The 12,825-nt window shown below is 49.9% G+C and overlaps 3 protein-coding genes across 4 annotated transcripts; 2 read left to right on the top strand and 1 right to left on the bottom strand.

Moving 5' to 3' along the window:
• Positions 1 to 555: 555 nt before the first annotated feature.
• CNBI3390 (hypothetical protein) lies at positions 556 to 4,499 on the bottom strand (the record flags this gene model as incomplete). Its single annotated transcript, XM_768307.1, has 8 exons — positions 556 to 1,753; positions 1,808 to 2,753; positions 2,812 to 3,040; positions 3,091 to 3,211; positions 3,258 to 3,525; positions 3,774 to 4,038; positions 4,087 to 4,202; positions 4,247 to 4,499. The coding sequence occupies 8 exons, from the start codon at positions 4,497 to 4,499 to the stop codon at positions 556 to 558; spliced, it is 3,396 nt and encodes a 1,131-aa protein (XP_773400.1).
• Positions 4,500 to 6,137: 1,638 nt separating this feature from the next.
• Positions 6,138 to 8,623, top strand: CNBI3400 (hypothetical protein; the record flags this gene model as incomplete). 2 transcript variants are annotated; one of them, XM_768309.1, is made up of 8 exons in its annotated part: positions 6,138 to 6,380; positions 6,449 to 6,532; positions 6,585 to 6,687; positions 6,754 to 7,330; positions 7,395 to 7,941; positions 8,018 to 8,126; positions 8,193 to 8,333; positions 8,424 to 8,623. In XM_768309.1, the coding sequence occupies 8 exons, from the start codon at positions 6,138 to 6,140 to the stop codon at positions 8,621 to 8,623; spliced, it is 2,004 nt and encodes a 667-aa protein (XP_773402.1). The 2 variants fall into 2 exon arrangements, with proteins under 2 accessions (XP_773402.1, XP_773401.1); XM_768308.1 differs by having other exon boundaries at positions 8,018 to 8,623.
• Positions 8,624 to 9,377: 754 nt separating this feature from the next.
• On the top strand, positions 9,378 to 12,367 carry CNBI3410 (hypothetical protein; the record flags this gene model as incomplete). The annotated part of the gene is made up of 4 exons (XM_768310.1): positions 9,378 to 9,627; positions 9,701 to 10,079; positions 10,141 to 10,307; positions 10,371 to 12,367. 4 exons carry the CDS (start codon positions 9,378 to 9,380, stop codon positions 12,365 to 12,367), a joined length of 2,793 nt encoding a protein of 930 aa, XP_773403.1.
• Positions 12,368 to 12,825: the final 458 nt, after the last annotated feature.

Consider the following 12,825-nt stretch of genomic DNA (forward strand, 5'->3'; position numbering starts at 1 on the left):
TATAGTACTCGTACCGTTGTTCCTGTTTATTCTCTTTCTGATTTGATGAACTGATGCGTAGTAAGGAAGACACAAGCATTTCGTTGCTTCAGTGGAAAATTGACCCATGAACTCGGCGACTTTGATGGGGCAGCATCACATGCACCGACGATTTATTATATATATGCGTTACATGCTTTCTTTCAGTAATCTCGTCCAGGATCCAGGAGGATTATATAGTAGTATACCACTGTATGTAGAGTATTCCAAAGTTCTCCAGCCCCTAGGTTTGTCCTTCTGCCCAAATCGTCATCTCGCGATCGGCGCTCCGTTGTCCGGTAAAGAGTAAACTACATCAACGAACGATACTTTGTCGTCCGTCTTCGTTGTGTTTTACAGTTTGCAACTGCGACTATTATGTACGCTGCTGCATTTGATAAACATCCAATATCCATGCTAAGTCTGTTGTGATAAAGTGTGCAAATGTTATTTCTAAAGAATCTATAAGAATGATACCATGCACAGCGGCATATGCAGATGATATTGTATTTTAACGGTTGAATCGGGCATGCTTTATTAGAATCCACCCAAACGCTTCTTGTTTTTCTTCTTCTTCTCCAGTTTCCCTCCAAACTTCCCTCGCTCCACCTGTGTACTTGCCCAACCCATTTCCTGATTCTGGTTCTCCCCTTCCGGCTGACTGGAGGTGACAATTCCCATCTGCGACATGGTTGGTGGGGGTGATGATCTTGGACCTTGGACGAGCGAGGGAATGGATGGCATACTGTGCGAAGTCGAGAGAGAAGGAGGGATGAGATGGGAGAAAGGGTGAGAACGAGATGTACGTGGAGGTGAAGCTGGCTGCACTCGGGATCGCGGCTGGGAAAGAGATAATGACGGGTGTGAACGAGAGCCGGGAAGAGGTCGGATGCGTCTATCACTTTCCTTTTGCATGCTGGATACTCCGTCCATGGGCTGTGGTGCGTCGCCCCGTGTAGGGTCTGTAGCACGCTCGGGGTCCCATTGAGTATCCTCCAATCCCATCGGTGTCCACGTCCAATAAGTCAGGTCCTGCCCCAGCTTCCAATCATCAATCAACGTCCTCGCTATATGTGTTTGCAGTCTTTCCATCCTCTTTTCCTCCTTTCCTTTCTCATCACCCTCAACGACATCTTCCCACTCTGATCCGCTCTCCACAGCGTTCAGACTCTTGTACAGGGGTCGGACAGGTGCAAGCGTGGGTTTGACAACATTGAATTCGATAAGAGGTGGTGCAGGATCGTTGAGCGATAACTGGCTTGTAGCCTGTACAAAAAGTTCAACCTCATCTCCTTGCTGCTCTTCTTCCGCCGCAGCATCAATCAATCGATCATGCGCTGCTGGAGCCAAAGGCAGGTAATCCGAAGGGGAGAAGATTAAAGTCGATAGATATAAGTTGAGAGCTAACTGAGCAGCAGAGAGATTGTCCCGTAGTGAAGATGGCGGAAAAGAATCGAGGAAGAACCGGTACAGTTGAAAAGGTCTTTGATAAGGAAGAGGGAGAAGAGGACGAGATTCAGTGAAGCTGGGGAATCCGCTATGCAGAGTGTGAATGATGGGCACAAATTTGGACAAGACCAATTCGTCCATGCCCTCAAGAGTTGAGCGAATAGCGTAAGGGTGGATAGTGAGGGTTTGGAGTGGAGCATCCTCTTCAACGTCGTCCCATCTCCTGACCTGCTCCTCGTCTAAAGAGGAGGCCGAGGGAAAGCACATGTCTAAAGCAAGTTCACTTCTGCTCATATCGTAAGATTGTTGTGATAGGTTTCTATATAACATGGTGACTTACCCAGTGACCAGGCCATCCATGGGTGCCTCTAACTCTCTGAGATACTGTGCGAACTCCTCTGGCCTGAACCAGCTCTCAGTTTTCTCGCCTTGGCACTGCATTCTTTTGAGATCTTCCTCTCCTTCTCCCTCCTCATCTTCCCAGTCACTCTCATCCCCGTCATCATCATCTTTCTCGACTTCTTCCGCAGCAATGTTGGCCGCATTTGCTGTAGCTTCGTCACTCTCAATTGCGCCTCTCCCCTCCCTATATCTCCCTTCGTGACCAGGTTCTTCGAGACTACTATCTGCAGCCCCTTCTTCCTCGTTTCCCACATTTTCTCTTCCTCCCTCCTTATCTAGGTCTTGTTCTCCGCTTTCTCTTTCATCATCAGTGACCCAATCATTCCTCGTCATCAGTTCCCCACTTGCCTCTTCTTCTCCTTCCCCCTCGGTGTCACTCAAGGACGCCACTGACGGCTCGGGCGAAAAGATTTTGATGTCCTGCTCGTTGATAGCCAACCAAACCCATCGTAAATCTATTTCCTTGTACGCCACCTGGGCTTTTTCAAGCCATCCATCGCCAACACCGAGTTCTTCCCTGTCTTCCCTTTTTGCCGCTAGAGAGCTAACCTCGTCATCCCACTGTGCGCTTATCGGAATAATTTCTTGCTTTTGCTTTTGCCCCTCTCTCCCTTCGGCTGAATCAATTGCACCGAAACGGGTGTTACGCGAGGATATGAGGGGTATGCACCATAAGCCTCCTTCCTGATCCAATGCTATCAGGGATGGTGGGTGCCGATTGCTGTTGAGTGAGAGGTAGCTGAGCTCTTTAAGAGTCATATCCCTATGTAAGGGGAGACCGAGGGCGTAAGGTGGGGTGAGGAATCGAACAGGGTCAGATTTGGGTGTTGCCAAAGCTGTGATGAAGGGGTGCGATGGGGAATAGAGCAAGGTCGTCATTTGATCTACAACATTTTGTCAGGCTCGAGCAAAATAGCACCTAGCATGTGAGAGAATACTTACCTTTGCCTTGCCCAGGGAAGATGATAGCTTCAATGTCCGTTACCCCATATTCATGCCTAAAACCCAGAGCTGGTACCCCTTTACCCGTCTCATCAAGCCAGAACACTTCATGCGTGGTGCAAATGGTGGTATAACGGGAGTCACGCTCAAGAGCTGTTTTTTCAAGAAAGGTGAATCGGCGGTTGAAGCCCGAAAGCGTGATTAAAGAGGTTGCCGGATGATCGTGATTCTACCTCTAGGGTTAGTATTGGTAGAAGCGAACACACGAGTCAAACATACGTCAATATCTATCAATGTGGCTTCACGTGAGGAGAGTACGAGAGCAGTCCCTGGCTGCGTGCCAAAGGATATACGGAAGAACTGATCTTTATCGTCCGTTATTTTGTCTCTAATTTTCCTCCTAAATGACGGTTAGCTCTAGCACACGCGGCAGTGATGAAACTTACAGGTTCATGACCTTCTCCAGCCTTCCTCCTCTAATTTCTTTGTCCTCCCACCACATCCATATGCCTCCACCTTCATCAACCACCAGAGCCCTTGACCAGGTTGCCGGATCGAGAACAACATCCACATGCCGTCGATCCTCAGTGTCAGAAAAAGAGAGCTCGGCAATGCGAGTTGAAGTAATATAAGGTGAGAATGGGGTCAAGGAAGGGTGAAGGTTGAGGAGATGGGTTGTAGTGCGGGTTCTGACCAGGAGGGCCGTCGCGTCGTCTGGATCAAAATGAGTACGGCGTCTTCAGTCAGTCAGTGGGAATACGAACGATCTATTCTAAAGGGAGATATCATAGGCGATGAGCATATTTGCAGGATAGAAGTGGGAAACCTGTCGATAGGCTTTACTGTCGGTGTAAAGCGAAATCTACTCCTTTTATCTACCCTTGTTGTGGATGTCGCCAAAAAGGGTGCTATATCTGTCTATATGTCAGCACAATGTCTGGTTGCCTAATAGGATGACATACTCAGGTGATGCCCAACTTCTCCTGTCGGGAATGCCACAAATGTCCTCGCACTCTTGCCTCGACTGTTCTGAATGACCGCAACAATTGATCCCTGATATATTTGCGTTTCATCGAATGCGTCTTCCTCTAGTTTGCGCAAAGGTCCGGCGGGTTGCTTTGATGTTCCTGATGGGCCTGCTGCATGTTCTTCCATGAGAATGTCGGTGATCACATCTCTCAGGCCATCTCGCTCGTACGGTAAGCAAAGATCTTCAGCGTACTGTACCTAAAGACCAAGTTAGAACACATCCCATGTACGTCGAAATGGGCATACTGATGAATTAATGACTTCTCTTAGAGAAATTTCTGGATCAGACTCAATTTCTGGCGTTCGAGTGGCAGGAAAAAAGTGAATCGCTTCTTTGCCCGTTCTCCATTTGAGATCTACTCCTGTGTGAGCGTTTAAGTGATTGTGATGGGCGTTTGTCACTTACCTTGCCTGTCCTCTACAGACCACATCCATCCCCAAGAGCCTCTCTTCCTTTGCAGGCTAACTCCACCCTGTCTTCCAAACTCTACCGTCGGACCGCCAACACCAACAGCATCGTCCACCTGATCGCGTTCTTCTTCTACGTCATCTTGAAACTGATTATCCTCCGAGTACTCCGTTTGATTGTTGTGGGTATTGTAATTGCGCCGCTTGGTGCGTGGTAGGACAAGATGATTCACTGAGGGGGGAAATGACATTGGGCAGCATTGGATAGTGTGATTGAGGCGTGGCGGATGTCGAATACTGGGCGGCAGCCGTCTCGGTCTGGTTGGCTTATCACCTAGAAGCTGTGTTGTTCGCTTCTTGGCGGTTAACCGTGATCCACAGCGTGTGCTTAGGGGCTGATTTTAGCGCGATGTCAAGATACACTGCAGCTTTATGGAAGTTGCTGAAAGTGGCTACGTGCATTTGATGTTCAGCCACCGGCGGCCAAAAACATCTACAAGTCAGACGTGCCTGGGTGGAGGTCATCGCATCTCCGTTTCTGTTCCTAATTAATGCTTCGCCGATGATTCGTTATCGACCGAGAGGCTACCAATATGTGTTCTAGTAATCTGTCTCCTGTATACATAGTAATATCTGCCTTTCTACATGCTTCCAACTGGGTCACTGTCCCCTTGTCTCCTTGATTGAGCTTCAATGTTATTTCCCCAAATCGTTGAGTCCAACGTTTAACAAAGTGCGGCGCAACTGATGGATGTCCCCCCCTTCGCTCTTGTCGATTACTGCCAAGGTTGTTGCATGACGGTACAATTTGGTTGTTCACGAAGAACAAGCGGCCTGCTGAGTATGTTAGAACTGAACGAGAGGTTTGTATGCTATAAAATGCGTGTACACTGTGCAGTAATACTGCTAACTGCATGGCAGTACGCTTGATATACTTATATGATGAAGCATGTAATTAAGAATTGAAGCAGAGACGTCAAGTGACCACGTTCGACGACCCCCGAATGGCCTGTTCGTGCCTCGAAGGTGCCTGGCTTTTCTGTATTTCATTAGGCTCGACACAAGCCCCTCGACGGACATCGATCGGTCTCCCGCTTGTGTCGAGCCTACTAGTATTTCATGTTTTTCATGCATGCGCATGATCATTCGCCGTCGGATCTCCAACAAGTAGTACGTACTGTAAGAAACCTTCTCCCGTCGTTTCCCGCAGCCAGCATTTGCAGCATAGCTCCTAGTAGGTTCCCAGTGCGATCGAGGCCTACGTACGTACTCCGTTTTATGCATCCGCCACCATCCCTCTCACCACACTTCACTTCGTCGGTTTTGCTATATATCATATGCATGCATACGGACGGACCATATGTTTTCGATTGAAGAGACGAAAAGAAGAAGAAAGAATTTCGGTCGGCCGTCTGTCGGAGATACATACACTGAAGATTCAGAGGCCGGGCCGGATGACGGACATTGACGGAAGAAGGGGTGTGACGATTTTGCTGGAATTCTCTTCAGCGCAGGGTTCTTGAGAAGCTTGGTTCTGGCCAAGCTCTCTTCTTCTCTGCATGCTGCATTTTTGAGTACTCTACTGAAGGTTCAGGTAGAGCACAGGGGATACGCTAGCCAGGTCGAGACGTCACCAAATGCATGCACTGGTAGAAATAGGCAGGGGGCAGAATGTGGGGAAGGCCTGACGTCAGGGGCGGATCAACGATTTTCGCGGCGGTGAATCCCTCTTGGTGTGAAGTTCGCTGGACTTCCTTTCTTACATTCTTTCATTTGGCTACTTTCTTTCCTCTTCACTTCCTTTATATCTGTCTGTCTAACTAACAAACTAAGCCGTATCTTCTACACCACTGAATATCACTACGAAGCAAATTGAAATCACAACGATCATGACGACAATGTCCAGCGACGTCCCTAATTCCCCCACCTCCACCTCGTTTACAGGTACTTTCTCCCCAGCTGCCACGGCCGCCAACACCGCTGCCAATGCTCGTACCCGTGATGCTCCTTCCCCTACTACGTCGTCGTCCGGTCCCAAGCTCGAAACCAACAAGGACCAGAGGTTGATTGTCGTGTCCAACCGATTGCCGGTGACGATTAGTAAAGATGACAACGGGGAGTATCACTTCAAGGTTTGTCAATCGTTCAAGACGATGTGCGCAATATTTTGGAAATGAAGCTCACTTTGGCGCCCATGTAGATGTCTTCTGGTGGACTGGTCTCGGCTTTGAGCGGATGCAAGAAGACTATGAGCTTCACCTGGATCGGATGGCCCGGTAAAGATGTGAGTAGGCTTTAATCAGAACTGGCGCGCAGCGGCTTACTTGTCATGCTAGATTCCCATGCAAGACCGTGAAACTGTCAACCGCCGATTGCTTGAAGAATACAACTGTTATCCCGTTTATCTTTCTGATGAGCTTGCCGACAGTCACTATAATGGTAAGTCTTATCCCACTAATCACCACTCCCCAACCCGCAATGCTGACATTATCTCTTTCCCCATAGGTTTCTCCAACTCGATCCTCTGGCCATTGTTCCACTACCACCCCGGGGAGATGAACTTTGACTCTGCCCACTGGCTTGCTTACCGGGAAGCCAACATGCGTTTCGCCGACGTCGTTTCTTCCTTGGTCCAAGCTGGCGACATGGTCTGGGTGCAAGACTACCACCTCATGCTTCTCCCCATGTTGCTCCGTTCTATGATCACCGGCGAATCTGCGCAGGGTGAGATGGTCCGGCAGGAACTTGGAAGGGTGAAGGAGGGTGTGGATGATACCGTTGTGAAAGAGGTGCTCAAGATGGGTCCGGGGGTCGCACAGGCAGAGGATGAAGGTGTGGAGATGTTGGATGATGTAGAAGAGGAAGGTGGAGAGATGGATGTGAAGACTAGTCCCAAGAGGCCTCATTATGGGAGGGGAATGAGTACCTTCCAGAAGCAAGAGTTGGTGGCGAAGGAGAAGGGTAAAGAAGGGATCAGGATTGGTTTCTTTTTGCATACTCCTTTCCCATCAAGTGAGATTTACAGGATCTTGCCTGTGCGAAGGGAAATCTTGCTCGGTGTGCTTCAATGTGATCTTATTGGGTAGGTTTCTGCTAAATCCCGTTTTTTTTCCCTCTTCCTTTCAGCTGATCATCCTTTTGTATAGATTCCACACATATGACTATGCTCGACACTTCCTCTCGTCCTGCACCCGTATCCTCGGTCTCGAAACTCAGCCGAACGGTATCGAATTTGACGGGCGATATTGCCAAGTCGGCACCTACCCCATTGGTATCGACCCTAACCAGTTCATCGAAGGTCTTCAAAAAGAATCCATTGTCAAACGCCTCCGTTCGTTGGAAGCGAGGTTTGATGGCGTCAAGGTCATCATCGGTGTTGACCGTTTGGACTATATCAAGGGTATCCCTCAAAAACTCCAAGCACTCGAGACTTTCCTTACCCAACACCCCGAGTGGATCGGCAAAGTTGTGTTGGTCCAGCTGGCGATTCCATCCCGACAAGATGTGGAGGAGTATCAGGATTTGCGAGCTTGCGTGAATGAACTCGTCGGTAGGATCAATGGTCGCTTCGGGACGGTGGAAAGCGTGCCGATTCATTATATGCACAAGAGTGTGCCGTTTGAAGAGTTGACGGCAATGTATGCGTTGGCGGATGCTTGTTTGGTGACTTCAACTAGGGATGGTATGAACTTGGTAAGTGTCCTTTCCTGTTCTTTATTTCGCCCCTTTTTCGGCAAGCGCTTGAATCGGTCACTGATGACGGCAATAGGTGGCATACGAGTACATTTCATCACAGGCTGAGAGACATGGATCTATGATCCTCTCTGAGTTTGCTGGCGCAGCCCAAAGTTTCAACGGCAGTCTTCTTATCAACCCTTGTATGCCCGCTTTTCTCTTGCTTCATGCTACTGTCATTGAGGCTGATCTGTTTTTCGTCTTTTTAGGGGATGTCCAATCTACGGCCGATGCGATCAACCAAGCTCTCACGCTATCTCCACAGCAGAGGAAGACGAACTGGCAAAAACTGTTCAACTATGTCAGCAAGTACACAGCCGAAGCTTGGGGCGTCTCATTCGTCAATGAACGTGCGTTCAGTGTTTTCTCTTTGTTTTTATCTTATTTCAACCGCATAGACCTGTACAAAGTGCTAACAGCCCCTTCCTTTATCTCTGTAGTTAACCGTCTTTCCGGCCAACGCCCCGCTGGTCCCACTGGTCTTGCTGGACGAAGAAAGTCTGGAAGCTTGAGCAGGACGAGCAGTAAGGCCAGTATGCAGAGGAGAAAGTCTTCACAGAGTGGAATTGCGACCGGTCTGGGTGCTGCAGCGGGAGCGGCTGTTAACTGGGCTCAGGCGCAGGTGGGGACCCAAACTTAGGCTTCGTTCATGAGTACTGGCATATGGCTGAAGGGAATGAGAAGAGTGAGATTGGGAAAAAAGCCTCTTTTTGTTGAAATATATTACATGCACCACTTCCATTGTTTGTGTCTGCCGATGCATGGAAGAATCAAGTTATATAACAATGGTTCCCCTTACCCCATGGAGAGTGGTGGTTTCTCCGCCGGGAGGCGTCAAGGGAAGGCCCTGAAACCTGACGGAGACACGGGGGCTGGCGGCTGTCGTCACTTGTCGCTTCATTCCTCAGTGGCCAGAGGATGCGGCCAGGAATGCGGCAAGGTGTGCGCAGGCGAGTGCATGCATGCCGGATGGGCAGCTGTCTCCGGACGACAGGATGCATGGTTCTTTCCCCGCTCGGGTACACACGGTTGTCTATCACTGATACTGGAGACATGGTTAAATGGCCGAGGCTGGATTTCAGGCACGGGTCACTGACACTCCGTCCCCGCCCCATCTTCTCTTCCCCAGCAGCCACGACCCTTTCCTCTCTTGTTTACTTTTATCCCCCTGCTCGGCGCCTTTCCCTCGGGCGAATCCAAAAGCAAAGAGTGTATCTCATCTACTGAGACCGCTTGCAAAGAAAACGCCTTCCGCATCCTCAACTCAAACAAGCGGAACTCGGTCTCGGTCTTGTTGTTGTTTGTTTCTTCTTTCCAGCGGCGTAGACAAATAACAGGTGAGTCTCCACTTGAGTCACCACATCATACACAGCTCACAACCTATCAGTCCAGACATGTCTCTTCCCAACGCCTTCGTCACACTTCTAACGACGTCCTCGTATCTCCCCGGAGCCCTCGTGCTTCTCCATGCCCTCCAGGATCTTCACCCAGCGCCGCGGGACTTTCAGATTGTAGCCCTCGTGACTCCAGAGACGGTCGATGCTGCTACTATCGGCGAACTACGAAGGGCAGGGTATGATTTGGTGATTGGCGTGGAACCTATTGGCAGTGGGAAAGCCGGTCAAGTCGGGTTAGAGCTCATGGGTAAGGTCGTCTCCGTTCGGTCTGTGGCCTGCCAAGGAAGATTGTCCATAATGCTAACGGATGCGGCTAACAGGCCGACCGGATTTGAATTTTGCATTAACAAAGCTTCATCTCTTCCGCCTCGCCCCGTTCTTCTCTACTCTTATCTACCTCGATGCGGACATCCTCCCCCTCCGACCCATTTCGCACCTGTTCACCTCGACCGCCCCCCATGTGTTTTCTGCATGCCCTGATACTGGCTGGCCAGACTGTTTCAACTCTGGATTCATGGTCATCCGTCCTAGAGAGAGCGATTGGGATGGGCTTAAAGGGATGTTGAAAGATGGTGAAGGGGAAGATGGGCTATATAGAGAAGCAGGGAATGGGAGCTTTGATGGTGCTGACCAAGGGTTGTTGAATGAGTGGTTCAGTGAAGAAGGTGGTGGCGGGGACTGGAACAGACTGTCCTTCACGTACGTTCCAGATTTCAGTTTTCCGTCAATCAAGGATTGTTGCTGACACCATTCTCGACAGATACAATGTTACCCCCTCTGCGGCGTATACCTGGGCCCCAGCGTATAAACGTTTCGGCCACAAGATCAGCAATGTCCATTTTATTGGACCTAATAAACCGTGGACGAGCCTACCCGGAAGACCGGCCGGTGTGTCAAATGTCAAAGGAAAAGAGAACTCTTACGACTGTAAGTCATTCCTGCCTGTCCAATGAATTGCCCAACTCATTGACGTCTTCTTCTTCTATCTAGACTTGTCTCTTATAGACCGGTGGTTTGCAGTGTACGACAAACATGTCCGCCCAGCTTCCGCTCTCGACCCCGACATCTCAAGGCGTTTTGCTGTCCCACAAACCATAGCTGCTTGGGATTCCCATGCGAACCGAGCAAGAGCAGCTGCCACTGTCCTGTCTGAAGACAAACTTGAACTGTCCGAGCTCAAAGCTGCCACTGAAAGGGGCGTGAATGCTTTCAAACCGGGACAGTACACTTCCCTTCCGCTCGAAGGACGAGTAGATCTGATCATGCCCAAACCTAAGCCCGTACCTAGAGCTGCCATCTCCCAACTGGCTGCCGCAAGTACGGTAGCGCCATCCGTTAGCCCCTCAGCTCTTACTCCGCCTCCCGCAGATGCGGTCCCAGCCCCTGCGCCTGCTCCTGTCCTGACTCAGACAGAGCAACAGACCGCCCAACCTTTTGTCTGGGACGCCCAACGTTCCTCCCCACCAGCAAGCGCTCCACCGGAAATGTCCGTCCCCCACACATACTACCGCAACGCATGGGAAGCTCCCCTTTCCCAACAATCATCCTATTACGCCCACCCCGAGTCTCACCAACCCCAGGCTGAACACAAAGAACCAGAGTATCCTACATTGCCAAAGGAAGTGACGGGGGATAGTTGGTATGCGAGGTTTGCGACGAGCACGCCGGATAAGCGTGCAGTAAGTGCAGTTTTCCCGTGGGAAGAGAAAACCGGCAGCCATGGGTATGGACATGGGTCCAGACCGAAACCGGAGAGGGTGTTCCCGAAAGGAGAGGAACCGCTACCCCCTCTTGTGCAGCAGTTGATCCATCCTTTGCAACCGCCGTCCATCTCGATACAGTACGCCACTCCTACCGACTCTTACCAATCCCAGCATCCCTCTCACGCAACGGGGATGGGAATGGCAGGACAAGCACAAGCACCGAAAAGTCCTTCCCCGCCACCAAGACACGTGTCCATGGTAGAAGCTATGGCATCGTATAAGAATGTGTGGGATGATATTCCGCAGATAGGGAAGTATGTGGATATCATGAGCGGGAAGACTGGTGGAAGATCTGTCAGAGGTTTGTCTACCCGTGGACACGGACATGGGCAAGGTCATATTCAAGGTCATAGTCAAGGGCAAAAGCAGTCACAGGCGCAAAGCCATGAGAGGAACGTCTCTCTCCAGTCCCTTCAGTCTGTCCCGGGTACACCCCGTACTCAATATTCCACTTTCGGTAAATCCCCGCGGCTTACTAATGCGAGGGATCTAGAAAGACGAGGAAGTTTGGAGCAACCTGAAGATTCCGCTGATGGGGATGATGAAAACTCTACTTCGGCCTCGGAAGAGGAAGGTGGAAAAGGCGGGGAAGGAAAATCGTCGAAGCCGTATAAGGGCAATAGGAAATATAGAGATCGGTGGGCACAGACGGATAGAGTGAAGACGGTTGATGAGACAGTCCAGACGCAGACGCATGCTGGGGAAGAGATGGCTGGCGGAGGGTTGAAAATGTGGGGGCTGCCTCATGCTTCTGCCCATGGACGGAAGAGCAGCAAGGAGATTCCTTTCCCCAGTGGAAGTGGGAATGGAAGAGCAGGAGGGGGAGGGCAGCGAGAAGCTCAGACTCAACACCAATCGACTTATTACGAGTACCAACAACAACACCCCCACTCCCAGCAGCCTCGACAAGGGAGTACGGCAAGCCCGAGCCAGAAACCCGAGTTAAACGCTCGTCTTCCGGATTATTCGTTTGATTTCAAGGGGGCTACTTCCCATGCGCAAGGGATTGCCCAAGCACAGGCACAAGCCCAAAGTCAGGCTCAAGGACAGGGGGCCAACTCCAACCTGAACGCACAGCATAGGCACAAGCCGAGCGGATCATTCTCGACCATTTATGGTGGTCGAGGGAGGGTTTGGGATCCGAACACGGATGTGGAGGTAAGGAGACGGGATAGTCAAGAGGTCCTGGCGAGATTTATGCAAGGCAACTTGGGGAGAGGATGATTAGATCTTCTCTTTTTTCCTTGAAACGTTGTGCGGAGCGCAGGGAGCGTATCTAGGAGCCTCCTGTTCCCCGTATGCGTCATAACAATGTCCCGACAGGACTGGATTGTATCTTGTGTTGACCTCGATATATCGAGGAAACCTATCCATTAGAGGAGTTGTGCAAAAACAAAAAAATATCAAAAAAAAACGAGACAGCCTGAGGTTGTAGCTATATTTTATCTTTTTTATACAATCTGTCTGGTTTAATTATCCATCTGTTTATCTCTGCCAATTATTTCTCTTTTGCGATGTGTTTAGATTTGGGTTTTCTTTTTTTCTTTTTTTAATGGGGATGTCTTATATCAACATAAATATACCTACATTTGGGATAAACAAACGGTTTGGAAAGAGTGTATATGCATTTTGGTCGGTGTGTTATAGCAAAACGCACTGTGTTCGTCGGTAGCTTTCAATCA

Source organism: Cryptococcus neoformans, chromosome 9 (genome assembly GCF_000149385.1).
Source record: "Cryptococcus neoformans var. neoformans B-3501A chromosome 9, whole genome shotgun sequence".
Taxonomy (NCBI): domain Eukaryota; kingdom Fungi; phylum Basidiomycota; class Tremellomycetes; order Tremellales; family Cryptococcaceae; genus Cryptococcus; species Cryptococcus deneoformans.